The sequence below is a fragment of the Phocoena phocoena genome, chromosome 12, assembly GCF_963924675.1.
Source record: "Phocoena phocoena chromosome 12, mPhoPho1.1, whole genome shotgun sequence".
In the NCBI taxonomy this organism is placed as follows: domain Eukaryota; kingdom Metazoa; phylum Chordata; class Mammalia; order Artiodactyla; family Phocoenidae; genus Phocoena; species Phocoena phocoena.
In genome coordinates this window covers 26,954,697-26,971,250 of record NC_089230.1, presented here as the reverse complement: position 1 = coordinate 26,971,250, position 16,554 = coordinate 26,954,697, and the positions used below count along the sequence as shown (strand labels likewise).

The 16,554-nt window shown below is 41.2% G+C and overlaps 1 protein-coding gene across 1 annotated transcript in view; it reads right to left on the bottom strand.

Moving 5' to 3' along the window:
- Positions 1-2,859: 2,859 nt before the first annotated feature.
- MAP7 (microtubule associated protein 7) overlaps positions 2,860-16,554 on the bottom strand; it is a 142,744-nt gene continuing 129,049 nt past the window's right edge. Inside the window, exons 11-18 of the mRNA XM_065889186.1 lie at positions 15,460-15,670; positions 13,920-14,091; positions 13,579-13,680; positions 13,130-13,180; positions 12,968-13,025; positions 10,386-10,488; positions 6,140-6,363; positions 2,860-4,335 (exon numbers count right to left, since the gene is read on the bottom strand). Of these exons, the coding sequence (XP_065745258.1) occupies positions 4,325-4,335; positions 6,140-6,363; positions 10,386-10,488; positions 12,968-13,025; positions 13,130-13,180; positions 13,579-13,680; positions 13,920-14,091; positions 15,460-15,670 (932 nt within the window). The 3' untranslated portion in view covers positions 2,860-4,324. The remainder of the gene's footprint in view (positions 4,336-6,139; positions 6,364-10,385; positions 10,489-12,967; positions 13,026-13,129; positions 13,181-13,578; positions 13,681-13,919; positions 14,092-15,459; positions 15,671-16,554) is intronic.

Genomic DNA, 16,554 nt, shown 5'->3' with positions numbered 1-16,554 from the left:
GCTGACAGGCACATGGACCAAGAGAACAGCCTTAGGAGGGACGGCAGGGCTGGAAATTAAGATTTGTAAATTGGGCTAGGAAATGAATGTGGGTATGATTGCTACTCAAGGCAATTTCGGGGGAAAGGGATGATAATTTAGGGTAAAATCATATTGCGTGGGGTGCTGGGAACAAAAGGAAGACTCAGTTAAGAGGATAGAGCTGGGGCTGAGGAGGGCCAGGACAGCGGCAGGGCCACAGGAGCTGTGGAGGATCCTGGGGGCTTTTTTTTTTTTTAACATCTTTTATTAGAGTATAATTGCTTTACAATGGTGTGTTAGTTTCTGCTTTATAACAAAGGGAATCAGTTATACATATACATATGTCCCCATGCTTCTTCCCTCTTGTATCTCCCTCCACCCCACCCTCCCTATCCCACCCCTCTAGGTGGTCACAAAGCACCAAGCTGATCTCCCTGTGCTATGCGGCTGCTTCCCACTAGCTTTCTATTTTACGTTTGGTAGTGTATATATGTCCATGCCACCCTCTCACTTTGTCCCAGCTTACCCTTCACCCTCTCCGTATCCTCACATCCATTCTCTAGTATGTCTGCACATTTATTCCCATCTTGCCCCTAGGCTCTTCTGACCATTTTCTTTTCTTTTTCTTTTTTTTTTTTAGATCCCATATATATGTGTTAGCAAACGGTATTTGTTTTTCTCTTTCTGACTTACTTCACTCTGTATGACAGTCTCTAGGTCCATCCACCTCATTACAAATAACTCAGTTTTGTTCCTTTTTATGGCTGAGTAATATTCCATTGTATATATATGCCACATCTTCTTTATCCATTCATCTCTGGGGGCTGTCTTAACATCCAATCCACCATGAGTCTAGGATGCCTTTCTGCAGTGTTAAGACTGAAAACGACATTTCCCAGATTTCCTTGCAACCAGAGGGTCTGGATGTGATGCAGGTTCTGAGAGTCGGGTGATGTAAGTGAGGCTTGAAAGATGTAGATAGCACTTTTGGGCTGCTTCTTCTGGCAAGAAGGTCATGGGACTGTTGGCTCCCTCTGCCCTTCCTGGCCAGTGTTCAGCATTCCCACACCAGCTTCCGGAGGGACAAGAGGCAAAGGCCTGGGAATCCATGTTTTGCTTGTGTGGCTCTAGCAGAAAGTTCCGTTGTGGTGGCTTCCTGATCTCTGGATCTCAGCAAAGGCAATATGTTCAGTGGTTCCAGGGGTGGCTTCCTGAATTCTCATCTTCCTGAGTGGGAGAGGTAGTAGCTCTCCTAGTGGGTTCTAGCTGCTGTGATCTGGGAGTCATTCCTGAGGGCCCAGTCTAGAGCATGCTCTTCAGTCCTTCCAACAATTTTAACAGTGTTTAAATCCCCCTCTGCTGGAAATACCGTGGTGGTTTCTGTTGTCTGCAACTGACCTCTGATTTGATACAAAATCCACTGGAGAAAGGATATTCCAGAATAAAGGGCTAATCAATAATTCAAAAGCTGTCAAAAAGTCAAGATGAGGATTTCATGCATGCATGCCAGCATCCATCCTTTATAACAATTAACATTGCTAAGTCCCTAATGGGTACCAGGTACCACACTGGACATTTGGGAATACTGTACAAAGATGAATAGAAGTCTTTCCCCTCCAGGATTCAGTCTAGTGGGGCAGAGAATCATGAACATAAATGTAACAGATTGTGGCAAGCGCAATGGTAGAGGCATATTCGGAGAGTTAGCATTAGAAAAGAGGAAGGGCACCTAACCTAGAGTGAGACTCTGGGAGGAAAGTAGGTTTCTTGAAGGGAGAAACACAAGCTAAATATTGAAGGATGAGTCTCTTTATTTAGTTAATAAATACCGAATGCTTACTATGGGTTAAGCGTGGTGCTAAGATCTTTATATGCTAGACCTCATGGAATCCTCCAAACATTCCCACCAAGTGGAGAGTATTATTAGCAGAGACAACAGCATTAGCAAAGGCAGGGATGAGAAACACTGTTCCAGCTGACACCTGAAGATAGGGCCCCATCTCCCACCCTCTGCAAGACGGAGGGAGCCCAACTTTGATGAGACAACAAACCCAGATGAGTTTCACATGGACCAGCACCTCTCTTCCAGCTTTTTGCAGTTTTTTACCTCTCTGGCCTGCTCAGCCTCCTTATTCCCTCATTCTCCCCTTAAAACTCTGTTTTAGATTTGCTTTTATCATAATATACCACCAGGTACTGATGTTATGCAGGAGGAAACATATAGCCTTAGCTGCCAGCTTTTACTGGAAGGTATCTACCAAATGAACTTGTTGTGACTGGTGATTAAATTGGCCTAAAACAGACTGCAATGTTGTGGAAAAGGAAACTAAAAGCCCATGCACCCTCATTCCGTGGAGAGGGTCATATTTGATCCCTGAGACCTTCCCTTAATGTAGTGCCTCCTGAGGACCTCTTTAAGATCCGTAGGTGAATACTGATCTTCAAGGGCTGGACAGAAAGCATTCTAGCCATCGTAAAGGTCAAGGTCATCCTCTGGCAGTGTAGTTAACAAAACAGAGTTAACAATTTTCTACCACTTCTAATTAAAACTTGATTACTTAGAGGCATTCGGTTTGCTAACGATTGCTTAAGTTAAATATAAATGAATAAAGGAAAACCTAGCCAAAACAGAACTCCTGCTCTAAATTTTAAATCAACCTATTCTGTATGCCTGTTCAGAGGAAGCTGGTTTGAGGTTAAATGAAGAACAATTTGAAAACTCAAGAATCAACCTAAGTGAAGTTATAACATGTGAGAAACCTAAAAGTAAAAATATGTCATACACATTTTATTTGGTGTTTCATGCTAGGTCGATTAAAAAAAAAAAACAATTTGGTTGAACAGATTTTTCTTTTAATATGACTATGTGTACATGGACAACTGAGAATAGGGAAAAACCCCAAATTAATGTTTTTAACAAATTACAGCTGTTACTAAAGACGGTATGCTTGGATTTTAAGGAAATGGTCCAATAAATGAACAGCCCCTCATTCAATCTAGATTAATCAATCCCACTTTGAATAAAAACACATTCCAGTGGCAGAAGTTTACCTTTTTTAAACACTCCATAATAAAAAAATGCGTTCCCTCAGTGTTCTCTCTCCTTCAGTATTTAGTTATTAGTAGTCTCTCAAATGGTAAAATAAAATTGAATTTATATTATCAAATGAAAGTGCAAGTTTGTACAGCCAAGCTCAGCAGCGAAAGTGAAGAAGGATGAAGGGTGAAAGCTGATGGATGCCACGCAGAACAAGGACCTTCATGAAGGTATCATCCTGCCGTGTCCTGGGTGCCAAACACAGTCCACATTCCATCATTTTTTCATTGCTCTTAAACGAGCAAAACCAAATTCTCTTTTTTATTTAAAGAAATATTAAATCTTTATTCTCCCCCACCTCCAAATAATTTGTGATCGGGTAAGGCAAAGGTAAGTCCCACCATCACTGGGGACAGCAGCAATAAACAGACTTCAGAAATAGCCCTGAATCATCAACAACATTCTCTCATGGTAACATAAGGAATGCATCTCATAAATCAAATTCTGCAACGTTGTCACATTGTTCTAATTTATTTGATTAGTTTATCTGAAAAAAACTTTATAAATACATTATTTAAGAGGACAGTAAATTATTTTCTTGCTCTGAAAAAATAATGTTCTTTTTTTTCACATTTTAAAACTGTTGAGTATGTTTTGCAAAAGGAGATGCAAGAAGAATGGGACAGTGGGGTTTGCAGAATGTCCACGTACAAGTTGCATTTACAAGAACCTGGTAATCTGCCTCTACAAATAGAGCTCTTTGAAATATAATATTTAAACAAACAGGCTTAATTTAAACATCTCTCCTATTCACTCTACTTGTTGAACCAAGAGGTACTTATATTTCAAGTATTACACTGTAAAAGGTAAAAATTTTTGTGCCAATTTTACATGTTAGCTTTTAAAGTCCAAAGTATCTATGTGAAAAATCATGCCTACTCGGCCCATTTCTTTTACAGCCAAATGCTCTCATCTTTTAGAGAATGCAGAAAAATATTGATTTCCTAAGAAGGAGCACACTGGAAAAAGCTATTTTAAAGTACTGAAGAACAAGGGAGGATTTCTTTTTCTCTATTGGCGAAAATTATTAGAAAAGCTATCCAGTCTGTTGTCTTTAGCTGGTTTTAATAAAGTCTTTTCAAAATGATGGTCAAGAAACCTTTAGAAAACGGGGGAAGGGGAGATGCTCCTTTGTAGCATGGAAGGAATTCCATTAATTGTAGAAATTCTTATTAAATTTCTGCTTTGGTTCTTTAGAAGAAATGCTCATATAACTTCTATATTAGGAGACAGAAAAAAGAACAGATTAATATGACATTTATCTAAAATCTTAAAGAATACTACAGTAATATCTTACACTCCTAAAACTTTACCATGCTTTTATATACATTGTCTTATATAAGAATAGGCAATTTTATCAGGATCCATGGTCTTATATGTAAGTGAATTCTACCACTAATAGGAAAACATGTCCTTTTCTTTAACTTAGGCTATATATCATTTCCTTTTCCAAACTGCGTTAAGTCAACTGTACTTTTCTTTGAGAACAGGGACTTTACATTCATTTGTCTTGAATCCTCAGTCCCCGATACTTGGGGTTCCAACCATACGTTGGAGGTTACATAAATGTTGGTCGATAAGTAGTCATGACCACAAAAGAAACCTAACACCACTTAATATCACAGACACTGGACTATGTTCTTAGAGAAGGTATGGAAGAGTGAGAATGAAACGACAGGTACATCAAAAGGTGACTTAAAGCCTGGCGAATGAAGCAGGAAGTCATCTGAATGTTCCTTCCATCTCTCTGAATCTGTGACATGACAAAGCAGGAAGCTGTACCAGGAATGTTTCCACCAACACACAGGTAATCAGATTGTTCTCAAAGGCTTAAGAGTCAGAATGTCAGGCTTTATAGCTTCCACTGACAGCTGGACCTTCTTCCTTTTACAATCTAGAAAAGTAGATCACTAAAGGGAAGTTACACTCCCCAGGTCAGTATATTAGAGAAGGAAAAAAGACTAGCTTCATTTGGATAGGAGGTTCAAAGTTGGCTTTTTCAACCAGTTTTAAAGTGGGAAATATGTTAAAAGTGCACAGATGGAATCTAAATGACAAAAACAATTTGACCACAAATAATGCTTTACCGACTCATCTATAAACATCCTGAATTTGCTTGGCTCTCTTCATAACAGTATAAAAAGATGCTGGTCAATACATGAAAGTGAGGTGCTGGGAGAGAAGCTGATAGAAATCAGAGAGGTTTGAAAAGACATGGAGCTGGATTATCCCACTTGTTCTTGACACTGAGGGGACTGTGCTGTTGAGTTACTATGAGCACTGCACTGGTAATTTTTTTATGTTGTTATTTCTCTGGGTCCTGTAAAGCTATTGTTCTTTTTGCACAATGACTTCAGGTTAAGTGTGAGTTCCAGAGACAGGGTATAAGAGAGTCACTTGCAGTTTCAACAGCTACGGTCACTCAACAAGGGATGGAAGGCCCTTGGGCTCAGTATGCTCCAAGTCTGGAATATTAGTCGCATTACCTTAAATTGTAACTATCTTATTACATTTACAAAGGACAATAGTATATCATCCCAGGTTGCTAAACCCAAATGAGAGAAAAATGGTGGGAGAACATGTTGGCAGTCTTAAAATGTCTGAAGAGCTGAGAAAGATGGAATAGAAGCCAAACAAATCTTTTCTCTAGTGGACAGAACTAGGTTCAATGGCCACTCAGTTAAGGTCGTCTGTCTTAATATGAAGCGTGATCTGGGCACGCAATATGAAGCACTGCCACTGGGCAATGAGTGCCGCTCCGTGAGGAGAGGCCCACGGATACCCAGTGGGTGCTGCGGACCGAATTTCTACACTGAGTGGGAGAACAAGAGGGGCCCTAGAAGTTGCCCAACCCAACTCAAAATTCAACTTCTAATGACCCATGCACAATCTCTTCCACGTGGCTTATTTGGTCCCTTAAGGACAAAGTGTGCCACAGTCACACAGCAGAAGGTTCAATCCCTCTTGGGTGTCACATATTTATTTCTGATGATTCCTGAAGGGAGTTCGAGGCAAGCTTACCTGCTGTTTGCTGTGTTTGAACACCATCTACCTGAGGCAGGGTCCCAAGTGTCCCTTCATCACCAAAGGCCAAAATAGGATTCAAGGGAATGTCTGGACTCTCGCTGTTGGTGACATCTAATCTGGATGGTTTAGATCCAATGGGTAAATTTATAATTTCTTCAAAATCTTCATTCTGAACTGATATTCCATTTTCATTTGGTTGTTTTTCCAAATTGGGAGTACTAGGGAGTTTGAAACATCAAAATCAAAAGGAGTTAGTATTAAAACTGGAAAACATTTTTAGGACAAACTGTTTTATAATAAATACTTTTATAATCTTACAATCGAAAGGCTAGAATGATTGACCTCATCATTACTAACAAAAATGGTGAATTCTGACATATTTGTACTTTATATTCTTATTTAAAAAAACAGCTTTTAAAAATAAAACTTATCAAATGGTCCAAGTTATCAATTAGAATAGATCCTCATCATCAACAGTTCTACATATATTTAACATGCCTGTCTACTGCAGGCATTTTGTATCTCTTTGTCTTATAAAGAGTAGCCCTTATTAGGATCTGTACTTCAAAGATGAGGGGATTATGGGGGGGGATAATTTGCACAAGTCACACAACTACTGGGAGACAGTCCAGATTGAATGCGTGGTCTCTGGTCCCATGTTTTTCTCATAATGCCATTTTTTATAGTCCCAGCTATTCAAATTCCAGCCCTTCCTGGATGTCTCCAGCTTCCTAAAACATGTGCATAATTTTATAGGTAAATTGTTGAAGACCAACCTTCTCATCTTTGCCCCTTAAATCTGCCTCTGACCCCACCTTATTCTTATTAATTCATGGTTAATATCTTGGATTTTTGAGCTACATTTTTTTTTTAATAATTTATTTTGTTTATTTATTTTTGGCTGTGCTGGGTCTCCGTTACTGCACGCAGCCTTTCTCTAGCTATGTTGAGCGGGGGCTACTCTTCGTTGCCGTGCGCGGGCTTCTCACTGCAGTGGCTTCTCGTGTTTCAGAGCACGGGCTCTAGGCTTACAGGCTCAGTAGTTGTGGTGCATGGGCTTAGTTACTCCACAGCACGTGGGATCTTCCTGGACCAGGGCTCGAACCCGTGTCCCCTGCATTGGCAGGCGGATTCTTAACCACTGTGCCACCAGGGAAGCCCTTTGAGCTACATTTAACTGGCCAACAAATTCTTAGTTTCTACCTATAGTTTCTCTTAGGGTTTTTTTTTTTTGGCTGCGTTGGGTCTTCGTTGCTGTGCGTGGGCTTTCTCTAGCTGCGGCGAGCGGGGGCTATTCTTTGTTGTGGTGCGCAGGCTCAGTAGTTGTGGCTCGTGGGCTCGGGGGTCGTGGCGCACGGGCTTAGTTGTTCCATGGCATGTGGGATCTTCCCGTACCAGGGATCGAACCCATGTCCCCTGCGTTGGCAGGCAGATTCTTAACCACTGCGCCACCAGGGAAGTCCCTCTCTTAGGTTTTTCACTCCCTTTACACACTCCATAACCAAATAGGCAGCCCGTTAGGTTATATGTTCATTATTATGCTTTACAATGCAGCAAAACAATGCCTGTGCACCAAATGAATGCTAGGTTAATTTTATTGTTCACTTGATCTGACTGCAGCAGTAAACATATTTGCAAACTGCATAATTTGTTCAGTGGCTCATGTATAAAAAATGACCCTATTTGACAAAATTCTAGAGTTAAAATTTTCAACTGGAAAATATTAATAAGACTAAAAATGTGAAACAAAAATCATGACGGTTTTAACTTCTAATACACACTCATCACAAACAATGTTTACCTGTAGACAGAGATCTATGGAAGAGATCAGAAAGTCAGGTCTCTACTGGCAGTAATGACAACAACTTGAACTTTCCTAAGTTAGTCTTTTTCCATCTCCTTCCCAAATGGTGAAAATGAAGCTAGTAGACATCTAATCTTTCCATTGTTTTTTTTTTTTTTTTTTTTAAGGAATCTTTGCTTTTTTTTTCCCTATTGAGGAAATAGTTTACTTTCCCCAGTCAGTGAGATACATTGACTTTGTGGAACATATTCTAAAACATTTCTGATTTGGGTATTATGGTATTTTTTGTTAATTATTAAACCCTTTCTTCTAGAAAAAAAAATAAAGATGCCTGACCTAAGTGCTTCACAAGGTATTGCAGGGTATGTTGAAAATATTATTTGTAAAAGTGCCGTGGAAGAGAACATAAAAATATTATACAGATTCAGACTATAATGGTGCGTTTCCGCTATTTCACTAAGGAGGGGAGAAGAGGCTCGGCATCACAGTAGCCTACATCAGCGCGTGTGCACTCGCACACACACCCCGTCCTAATACCCGCCGTTCTAGTGCTTGCGCCGTCACGCCCTTCCTCCTGCTCTTTCCCAGTACCAATGGGCTTTCTGTAATCAGGGGAAGAGTTTTGGTTCCCATCCCAGAGAGATTTTTAAGTAGAAGTTTTGGCAAAAGAAATGCATCTTCAAAGCCCTTGTTCCTTGACCATGACAACTCCCGTCACCTCCCAGGCCTGCGTGTGCTGACAAGCTGTAATGGCAACGCCAGCCCCAGGCTTGAATCAACAGCTGACCTCATTTCCCCTCCCACTCTTACCCAACCACCCCACCCATTCTTACGTGTTAGCAATTAGAGGAATAATCATGCCCTATGCTCTGGATGAACAATTATTAAATGTTCAGAGGACACTGTGACCAGCAGAAACTATAAAACTGAAGCTGAAGTTGCTGGGGTTAGGGTTTATGGATCTGTGTGTCCTCTTAAGATACAAGTATCGGCTTTTGAATTCCCCTTCTTTGGCTTCTCTCTGGAGGTTGAAGTTGGATGCAAGACTCTTGAAGATATGTTTCAGGTTCTTATACAATGAGTGATCACTTGATTTTACCACTGAAGAGAGTCAGCTAAAGTATAAGCTAATTTTATTCCTCAGAGAGAATTATCAGTGGCTTAAAAAACCTATCCCTTGTTATAATAATGGGGTTCTCTGTGGTACTTTTTATCCTTTTCTAAAAATCTCTGACATCAATGAATTAAATGCCATAAATTATAGTAGTTGGAAATGAGTATTTTTATTTGAAAATCAAACTATAACTAAAAAAATGAAATACCACTTCATATATATCTTGGGTACTTATGACAATAAATTTATTAAACATAATCAAATGCTTATTAAAATCTCTCTTAGGAAAATTATTTTCTTTGGTATTATACTGGGCAAATTAAAAAAAATTTTTACTGTCCCAGACAGATATACATAGATACCTTATGACTTATAGATATTTTAGGATGTCCATCTTAGGACAACTTGTCTTTTCATGGCTTCCAACAATATAAAATGTTGTATAGTATGTGTTTTTAGATTAAGAAAAAAATTTATGTATATCAAGTCATTATGCCATATACCTCAAACTTATACAGTGCTGTATGTCAATTATATCTCAGTAAAACTGGAAGAAAAAAAGATCTTAGATCTTAAAAGACATTTTTCTATCTATTAAAAAAGTTAATTTCAGGAGCTTCAATTCTCTTACGGTAGCAAAGACCCTGGCATCAGAGACAGAACTCATAATTCAGTAAATTCTGATAAATAAAAAGTTGCAGCTGAAAAATTTGAACATTATTATAAATATTCCTACAAGTTCTTTATGACTGGATTTCTCGGCACAGGCTATGATTACCCTTCATTTTCAGTTTTGAGAGCACTCTTACAACGCTGTCAGTATAAATGCAAGGGAACAGGAAGGCAATCTTTCTTTAACCCACACTTCTCAACTATTGTTAGCCACCATCTGTTTCCTCAGTAAGAAGCTCTACTACTAGTAAAAGAAATACTGGCATCTAAATTACTTTTACCAAGGAACAAACCTGTGACTCACTATAATATTCTATACAGTGAAAATACAGCTGCTGTATATCATCAAAGGGTGTGAAGATGGTCCAGGATCATGCCAAATACATACAAAGGAAAGTAACAAATTATTCCCTGTAATTTTTTTGGATAGCCACACAAAAACCTCACCGTCATATTTAGAGATTCAAGAAAAAAAGACATTTTCCTGTTCTCAGATTAGAGAATTACTAGCTCTACCAAACATTAATGAACCTCAATAAATCTTCATGTTAAAACTCAAATTCTGTCTGGCCCCAGAAAATTCTGGTGGGATTGGTGGGGCAAAAACAGTCGTGTGCATCAGTAAGAAAGGCCGCAGTTGTCTAACTCACCTCTCCACAGTCACTTCTGATTGGTGTGAGGTAACCACATGGGGGCTGGCTGCTGGTTCTCCTTGTCCTGGAGAGTTTGTCATATTTGGAAGTGCAGATACCGCTGGACATGGCAAAGAAGATGGAACGAAGGGTTACTACTACTCTACTATCAAACCCAAACCCAAGGAGCCAGAATGCCTGGATTTATGTCCTGGCTCTGCTACTTACCAGCTGTGTGACCCTGGGCAAGCCACAAACGCTCTGTGCCTCAGTTTCCTCATGGATAGTAATAGTACCTAACTCATAGGCTACTGTGAGAATTAAATGTATTAACACATGCAAAGTACTTAGAACACTGCCCAGCACATTGTAAGGGTGGAAATCAGTGCTGTGATTATTTCTGCTTGCACCAAACTGACTTTGGACAAAAAAGTATGTAATACTGAAACCAAAGCAATTGATGAAGATAACAGTAAGTTGATTTGGTCAGGCCGATGCTGAACAAATTATTACTGAAGGATTTGGAGCAAATCACCATGAAATACCCTAAGTGATGAAAAATATTTTGGAAAATTCGGTTTTAGTTCCACTTAAGAATGGTAGGGATTTCATGCATGGAAGGCCAGTGAACTGTACCTAACTGTGCTACCTAGTCATTCAATGTTCCCCACTGGAGTCTAGCGTGAGCAAACAATATCGATGACTGACTTTAAAATCTGGGCCAGGTTTACGTAAAGTCTTAAGAAGAAGAGACTAATAACTTAAAAGCTGCCAAAATTTGCAAAGCTGGTAATAGGAATCTTCTGAGAAGACTTCTGATAGGTCTGTAAACTCACCTGCCTGCCCAGCCTAGAATTCTCTTTGGAGCACTGGTGATACCATTCAGTCCTCAACCAAATGTGGGGCCAGGAGAAGAGGAACATATGTTAGATAATCCTCAGGCCTCGTTTCAGCACTATTAGCTCAAACCAAATTTATTATGAGAGTTGATAAACACAGGTGTGATGACTGACAAGTTGCACCTTCCTTCCGGCCATTGTTCATTCTCGAATTGAGGTACCAAGAATAATCGAAAGAATTGATAGGGGACTAGCAGGAAGAAGACACGTGGAAAAACAAAAAAACCAACAAGGAGCCCGGCCATGTACAAACTACAGCATCGGCTCCTCAAATAATCCTGGGTTGGTGTTATTTACATTCCAAAATGCTCATTCCGATGACTTACTGGGTGCCGTGCCTGCTTTAAGCCTAAATGTATCACAACGTTCTTGGAGGCAACCTGTTAAAAATGCAGTGGGGTTAATATGCAACCATTAGGCTATTCTCCAAACAAATGTAATTAGGGCATCTTTAAAAGAGAATGAAAAGCCCCACACTGAAGGGATTATGACATAGAGGAACTCGGATAGCCTCGACTGAAGTAAAACCAAATCCCCAAATACCAGTATTTTACATTTGAAAACCCCAGAACAGAGAATGTTCTTTCACATAAATCATTTCATTTGATCTTTACTCCAGTCTATAATAAACAGTAAAAGAAACTGAGGTATCTCTGGTCCTTTCTTTTCATATTGATACTGCAGATGAGGAAAGAGGAAGACCGCATAATGAATTATTGACCGACCACCTGTATGTACAATCATGAAGACCACGTGGAATCACGGAAGGAGCCAAATTACAAGCTGGTGACTTGGACTCCAGCTGTGCGAGCTGGGCCTGTCACTCAATCTGAGTTCTCCTGGGTGGGGGGGGGTAGGGACCTCGGCTGACCTGCTCACACTGAATCCTAGCACCTACAAAAGGGCCTGGCACACAAAAGTTTTCCGAAAATGCCTGCTTACTCCAAGATAAAGCATCTCCTATCTCACAGGTCTGCAATGGAAATTAAACAAGAAAATGTATGCAGATGTATCTGACACAAAGAAGGCATTTAATAAATATTAGTTGAGTGTGAGTACTAAAACACTAAGATAAATTTTATTTTTATATACACCAAATTTGGTTTAAAATCACCAAGAAATTAATCATCTTTGTCCAAAGCCTATGGCATATGAACAACTTTCTAATGAAATTTCAACAAATTTCAAATTTTAACTCTATTCTGAAGTCAGAACTAAAAGAAATAACATTTAAGTCCTTTTCTGAGAAATGCCATAAGTACAAGTTGTCAAAATATTTAAATTTAATGTCCTTAATAGCAAATATAAACACAGATTCCTTTAGCAGATAGTAAATGACAAATGAAATTTAATTTTATAAACTCAGAAAATTCTTCTAATCGTGTGTGTATATACACATATACGTGTGTATACATATCTATAGAGGCATACATACACATAGATATATAGACATATATATATAATATAAAATGACTTAAGATATTAAATACTCCATTAGAGTATAAACAAATGTGAAAAAAATCTGCTAGAAATGCTAGAGATTTTTAGATAAAGGGGATTATTTGTGGACTAGATGAGAAACACCTAAACTTCTGTGAGTCAATGAGTATTTTTATTTTAAATCAATGTTTATCTTGACCTCCACAGAATAAATTAAAAAATTCTATATTTGTATTGATTTGAGTTCACTGAAATAAATACCTGTTTCTCTAATGAGCGCTCCCTTGGTTATATCTCCATTTCTCTGATCAACGGTTTTCTAACAAAGAAAAAAAAAAAAAAGACTTTTTAACGTTAAAATTACAAATGAAAGTAAAAAAAAAAAGTCATTAAGAATAGTTAAAAAAAAGGCCATCTCAATACCTTATCTGAAGCTTCTGGTTTTCTGGTTCTTTTCATTATCTCCTCAAGCCTCTACAAAAAAGGCAGAATTGAGCAAACACATCAGATATGGAAAGAAAGCTAGCCTGGCGCATTTCACTGACTAAGCAAATAGCAGGGCACTGAAACATGTCCATTATTTTGGGAAAATATAATTGTCTTTGTCTTAACTGGAGTTACTCAAAGAAGTTGAAATTGGCTTAAGCCACATGAATTGGAAGCAACTGTTTTTGGTGAAGCCTGAAACACCAAGAGCGATTTCTTTGGAGGAGAACATTAATACTGAGAGCTGCTTTAGTTAACCTGGAATGGGCAGGACACTTTTGTTTTCTGATGGCAGTGAGCTAGTCTCTTGGTCTGGAGCCGGCTTCAGTCTAAGCAGAATCAAGAGCAGCGAGGGCGCCAGGCTGCGGGGGCAGAGACGCAACTACCTTCTTCCTCTCCAGGCGCTCCTGCTCTTCTCTCTGGAAATGCTTCTCCCGTTCCTGCCGGACCCTCTCTGCTTCTTCCCGAACACGAGCTTCTTCTTCTTTCTGAAAACGGGAAGTCTGTATCTGCTTCTTACACACAGGCCGGCTTTGCCCGCTGCCCCCAAGGTCCCGGGGCGCCCGAGGACGGAGAACGCGAGGACCACGAGCGCACACGGGGGAGACACGAGCACTCCTAACCCCACGCTCAACAGCTTCCTCTTCCCATCTGGACTGCCCCTTGCCCCATCTTGAGCCAGGGCTGCGCCGACCTGCTTCCCGGGCGGGAGCCGGCCCCCCGCTACCTGTTTCTGGATGCGCTCCATCTCCTCCCGCTCGCGCCGGGCCCGCTCCTCCTCCTGCCGCCGCAGCTGCTCTTCCCTCTCCCTGGCTTGCTGAGCTTCCAGCTGGCGGGCCTCCTCCTCTCGGCGGGTTCTCTCTTCAGCCACCCTTTGGGCCAATTCTTCTCGCTTTTGTCTGGAAAAAGACAAAACAAGACGAAGATACGTGAGGGGACTTCCTTGGCAAGGCGCGATCGAGTTTGTGGTTACCGCGAGAACAGTTTGTTGGGAGGTCTGGCCAACAGCATCCACTGATACACGTGAAGCCACCCTCTCTCCTTCCTCCTCCCCTTCCCAGCCTCCCGTTGCCTCGTGGGAAACAGACGCAGAATGTATCCACTCATATTCTGAGGAGAGCTTGTTTTCTTTCTTTCTTTCTTTCTTTTTTTTGCGGTACGTAGGCCTCTCACTGTTGTGGCCTCTCACGTTGCGGAGCACAGGCTCCGGACGCGCAGGCTCAGCGGCCATGGCTCACGGGCCCAGCCGCTCCGCGGCATGTGGGATCTTCCCGGACCGGGGCGCGAGCCCGTGTCCCCTGCATCGGCAGGCGGACTCTCAACCACTGCGCCACCAGGGAAGCCCCTGTTTTGTTTTGTTTTCTTTTTTTTTTTTTTTTAAAGGATCTGCAATATATCTTTAAAGGCTGAGATCTGTTTAATCCAATAATGTGACTTTTAGTAACGAATTTAACGCTCCCCTCCAAATCTCTGTACGTAAATAAAGGTTATAATGTTCTGTTTCAGTACAGGGACAAGATGGACCACGTAAGCTCCCTGTTGGGACCAAGGGTAGGGCATGTCCAAGATGGCGGCCCAGCACTGGGGCTGCCGTCCTTTCCGGAGAGGCAGTTCTGCTTATTTGAAGAACAATTATATTGACATTAGCCTTATTAGCTCCGGAAGGGGGGCAACTAAGCAAACTGCCCCTGGCATACTGTCTGGCAGGCAGTCATGGGGCACTTAACTGTCTCACGCAGCTACCCTCTGAGAGGAATACTATCTGGAAGAAAACATGAGCTGTTGATACGCAGCTTTAAGATAATGAGAAAGATAATGAGGAAACATGGAGATGAGAGATACGTTAAATAAAAAATTAAGACTGCACAACTGTACCTCTACTGTGGTTACAATTATGCGAATCTATGTGCGTATGTATGTATTTATGCATGTACATACGCCCACCCACTGTTCAGAGACTGGAAAGGGTGACCCAAAATGTACACAATTATTGAAATCTGGTAAGAATATGGATGATTTTTTTTTCTTTAAACCTTTCTCCCTAGTCCTTCGAAAACAAAAAAAATCCCCTTCTCCATCAGTTTTGTTGCAGTGTCATTATAATAAGAAAACGTGGCTTACAGAAGTCGCTCAGTGGATACCAGGGGAGACTAATTCTGAAACAACTAAATAGATTCACCTTCAACACCACCGTTACCTCTTCTCCCTGACTGAAGACTTAATCCAAGGTGTCACCAGGGTGTCACTGAGCAGTGTCACTCCTTTACCTTTCGAGCTCTCTCGTCTCCCTCTTCTCCCTTTCCTCCTTCTCTCTCTGCTCTCGGGCCAGCCGCCTCTTCTCAGCTAGAAGCCTCGTGGCCTCTTCCGGGTCAGTGGTGCCCGCAGAGGTCTTCAGAGAAGCAATGGCAGTCACAGTGGATGAAGGGGCCAGAGTGGAGGCTGGAGCGGAGGCTGGTGCTGAGGCTGCCTCCGGAGCAGCTGTACAAACAAGTACAAGGAGAAAACCAATTGGAAACAAAAGCCAAAGAACAACACAAAAACTAGCATCCCCCGCACCCCAGGCCTCGAATTCATCGCTATAAAAGAAAAGGGAATGTTTATTACTGCGCGTTCTCACGGTTTCACTGTATTCTATCTGTAACCGGGCAACAGATAACAAAAAGCCGCGTGTGTAAGTGAGACATCCGAAGCTGACACTCTGTCACCAAGCCTTATTTTTATACAAGTTAAATCAGTTAACAACATATATCGAATGTGTACTAAGTATAGAAACTCATGTTAGGTTCTGTGGGAAGTTATACCCCAGGAAAAAGGAAGATGAGCTCTTCCATTTGCCTTTCATTACGTTAAAAAAAAAATTCCTTCTCTTTAGTGACTATTCATCCCTAGAGGACTCAAGGCTTTCTGTGACCATGCCCAGCGTCCATACCACTGAGCCCGGACTCAGGCGGGAAGAGACCAAGGAAGAGGCCTCTTCTGTCTACCCAGAGCTGCCTCCAGGTCTGAGGAGGGAGGAACCAAGAGCCTCTTCGGGAGACGGCACCTGTGCTCCTTAGACATTGCAGGTCTCCACTGCCAGTTCTGATGCCAACATGCAAGATGAGAGTAGTTCTCTGACCTTATTTGGATTCAGGAAAAGGACCTAGGGGGCTGGGGCACCCCTGCCATAGGCACCATGGTGAGTTGTGATCCCTGGCACCTGACCACTCCAGACCCTCCTTTCAAGATCTGCATTTCTCCTGCTGCTCCCACAGATTTTTCTTTGCCCTCAGGACACTTTTTGGCCTTTCTCTTCTCCCTCTTTCCATGCAAACAGGTATTGGACTCGTCCATTCCCTTACTATGCTATCATTTGTCTTGAG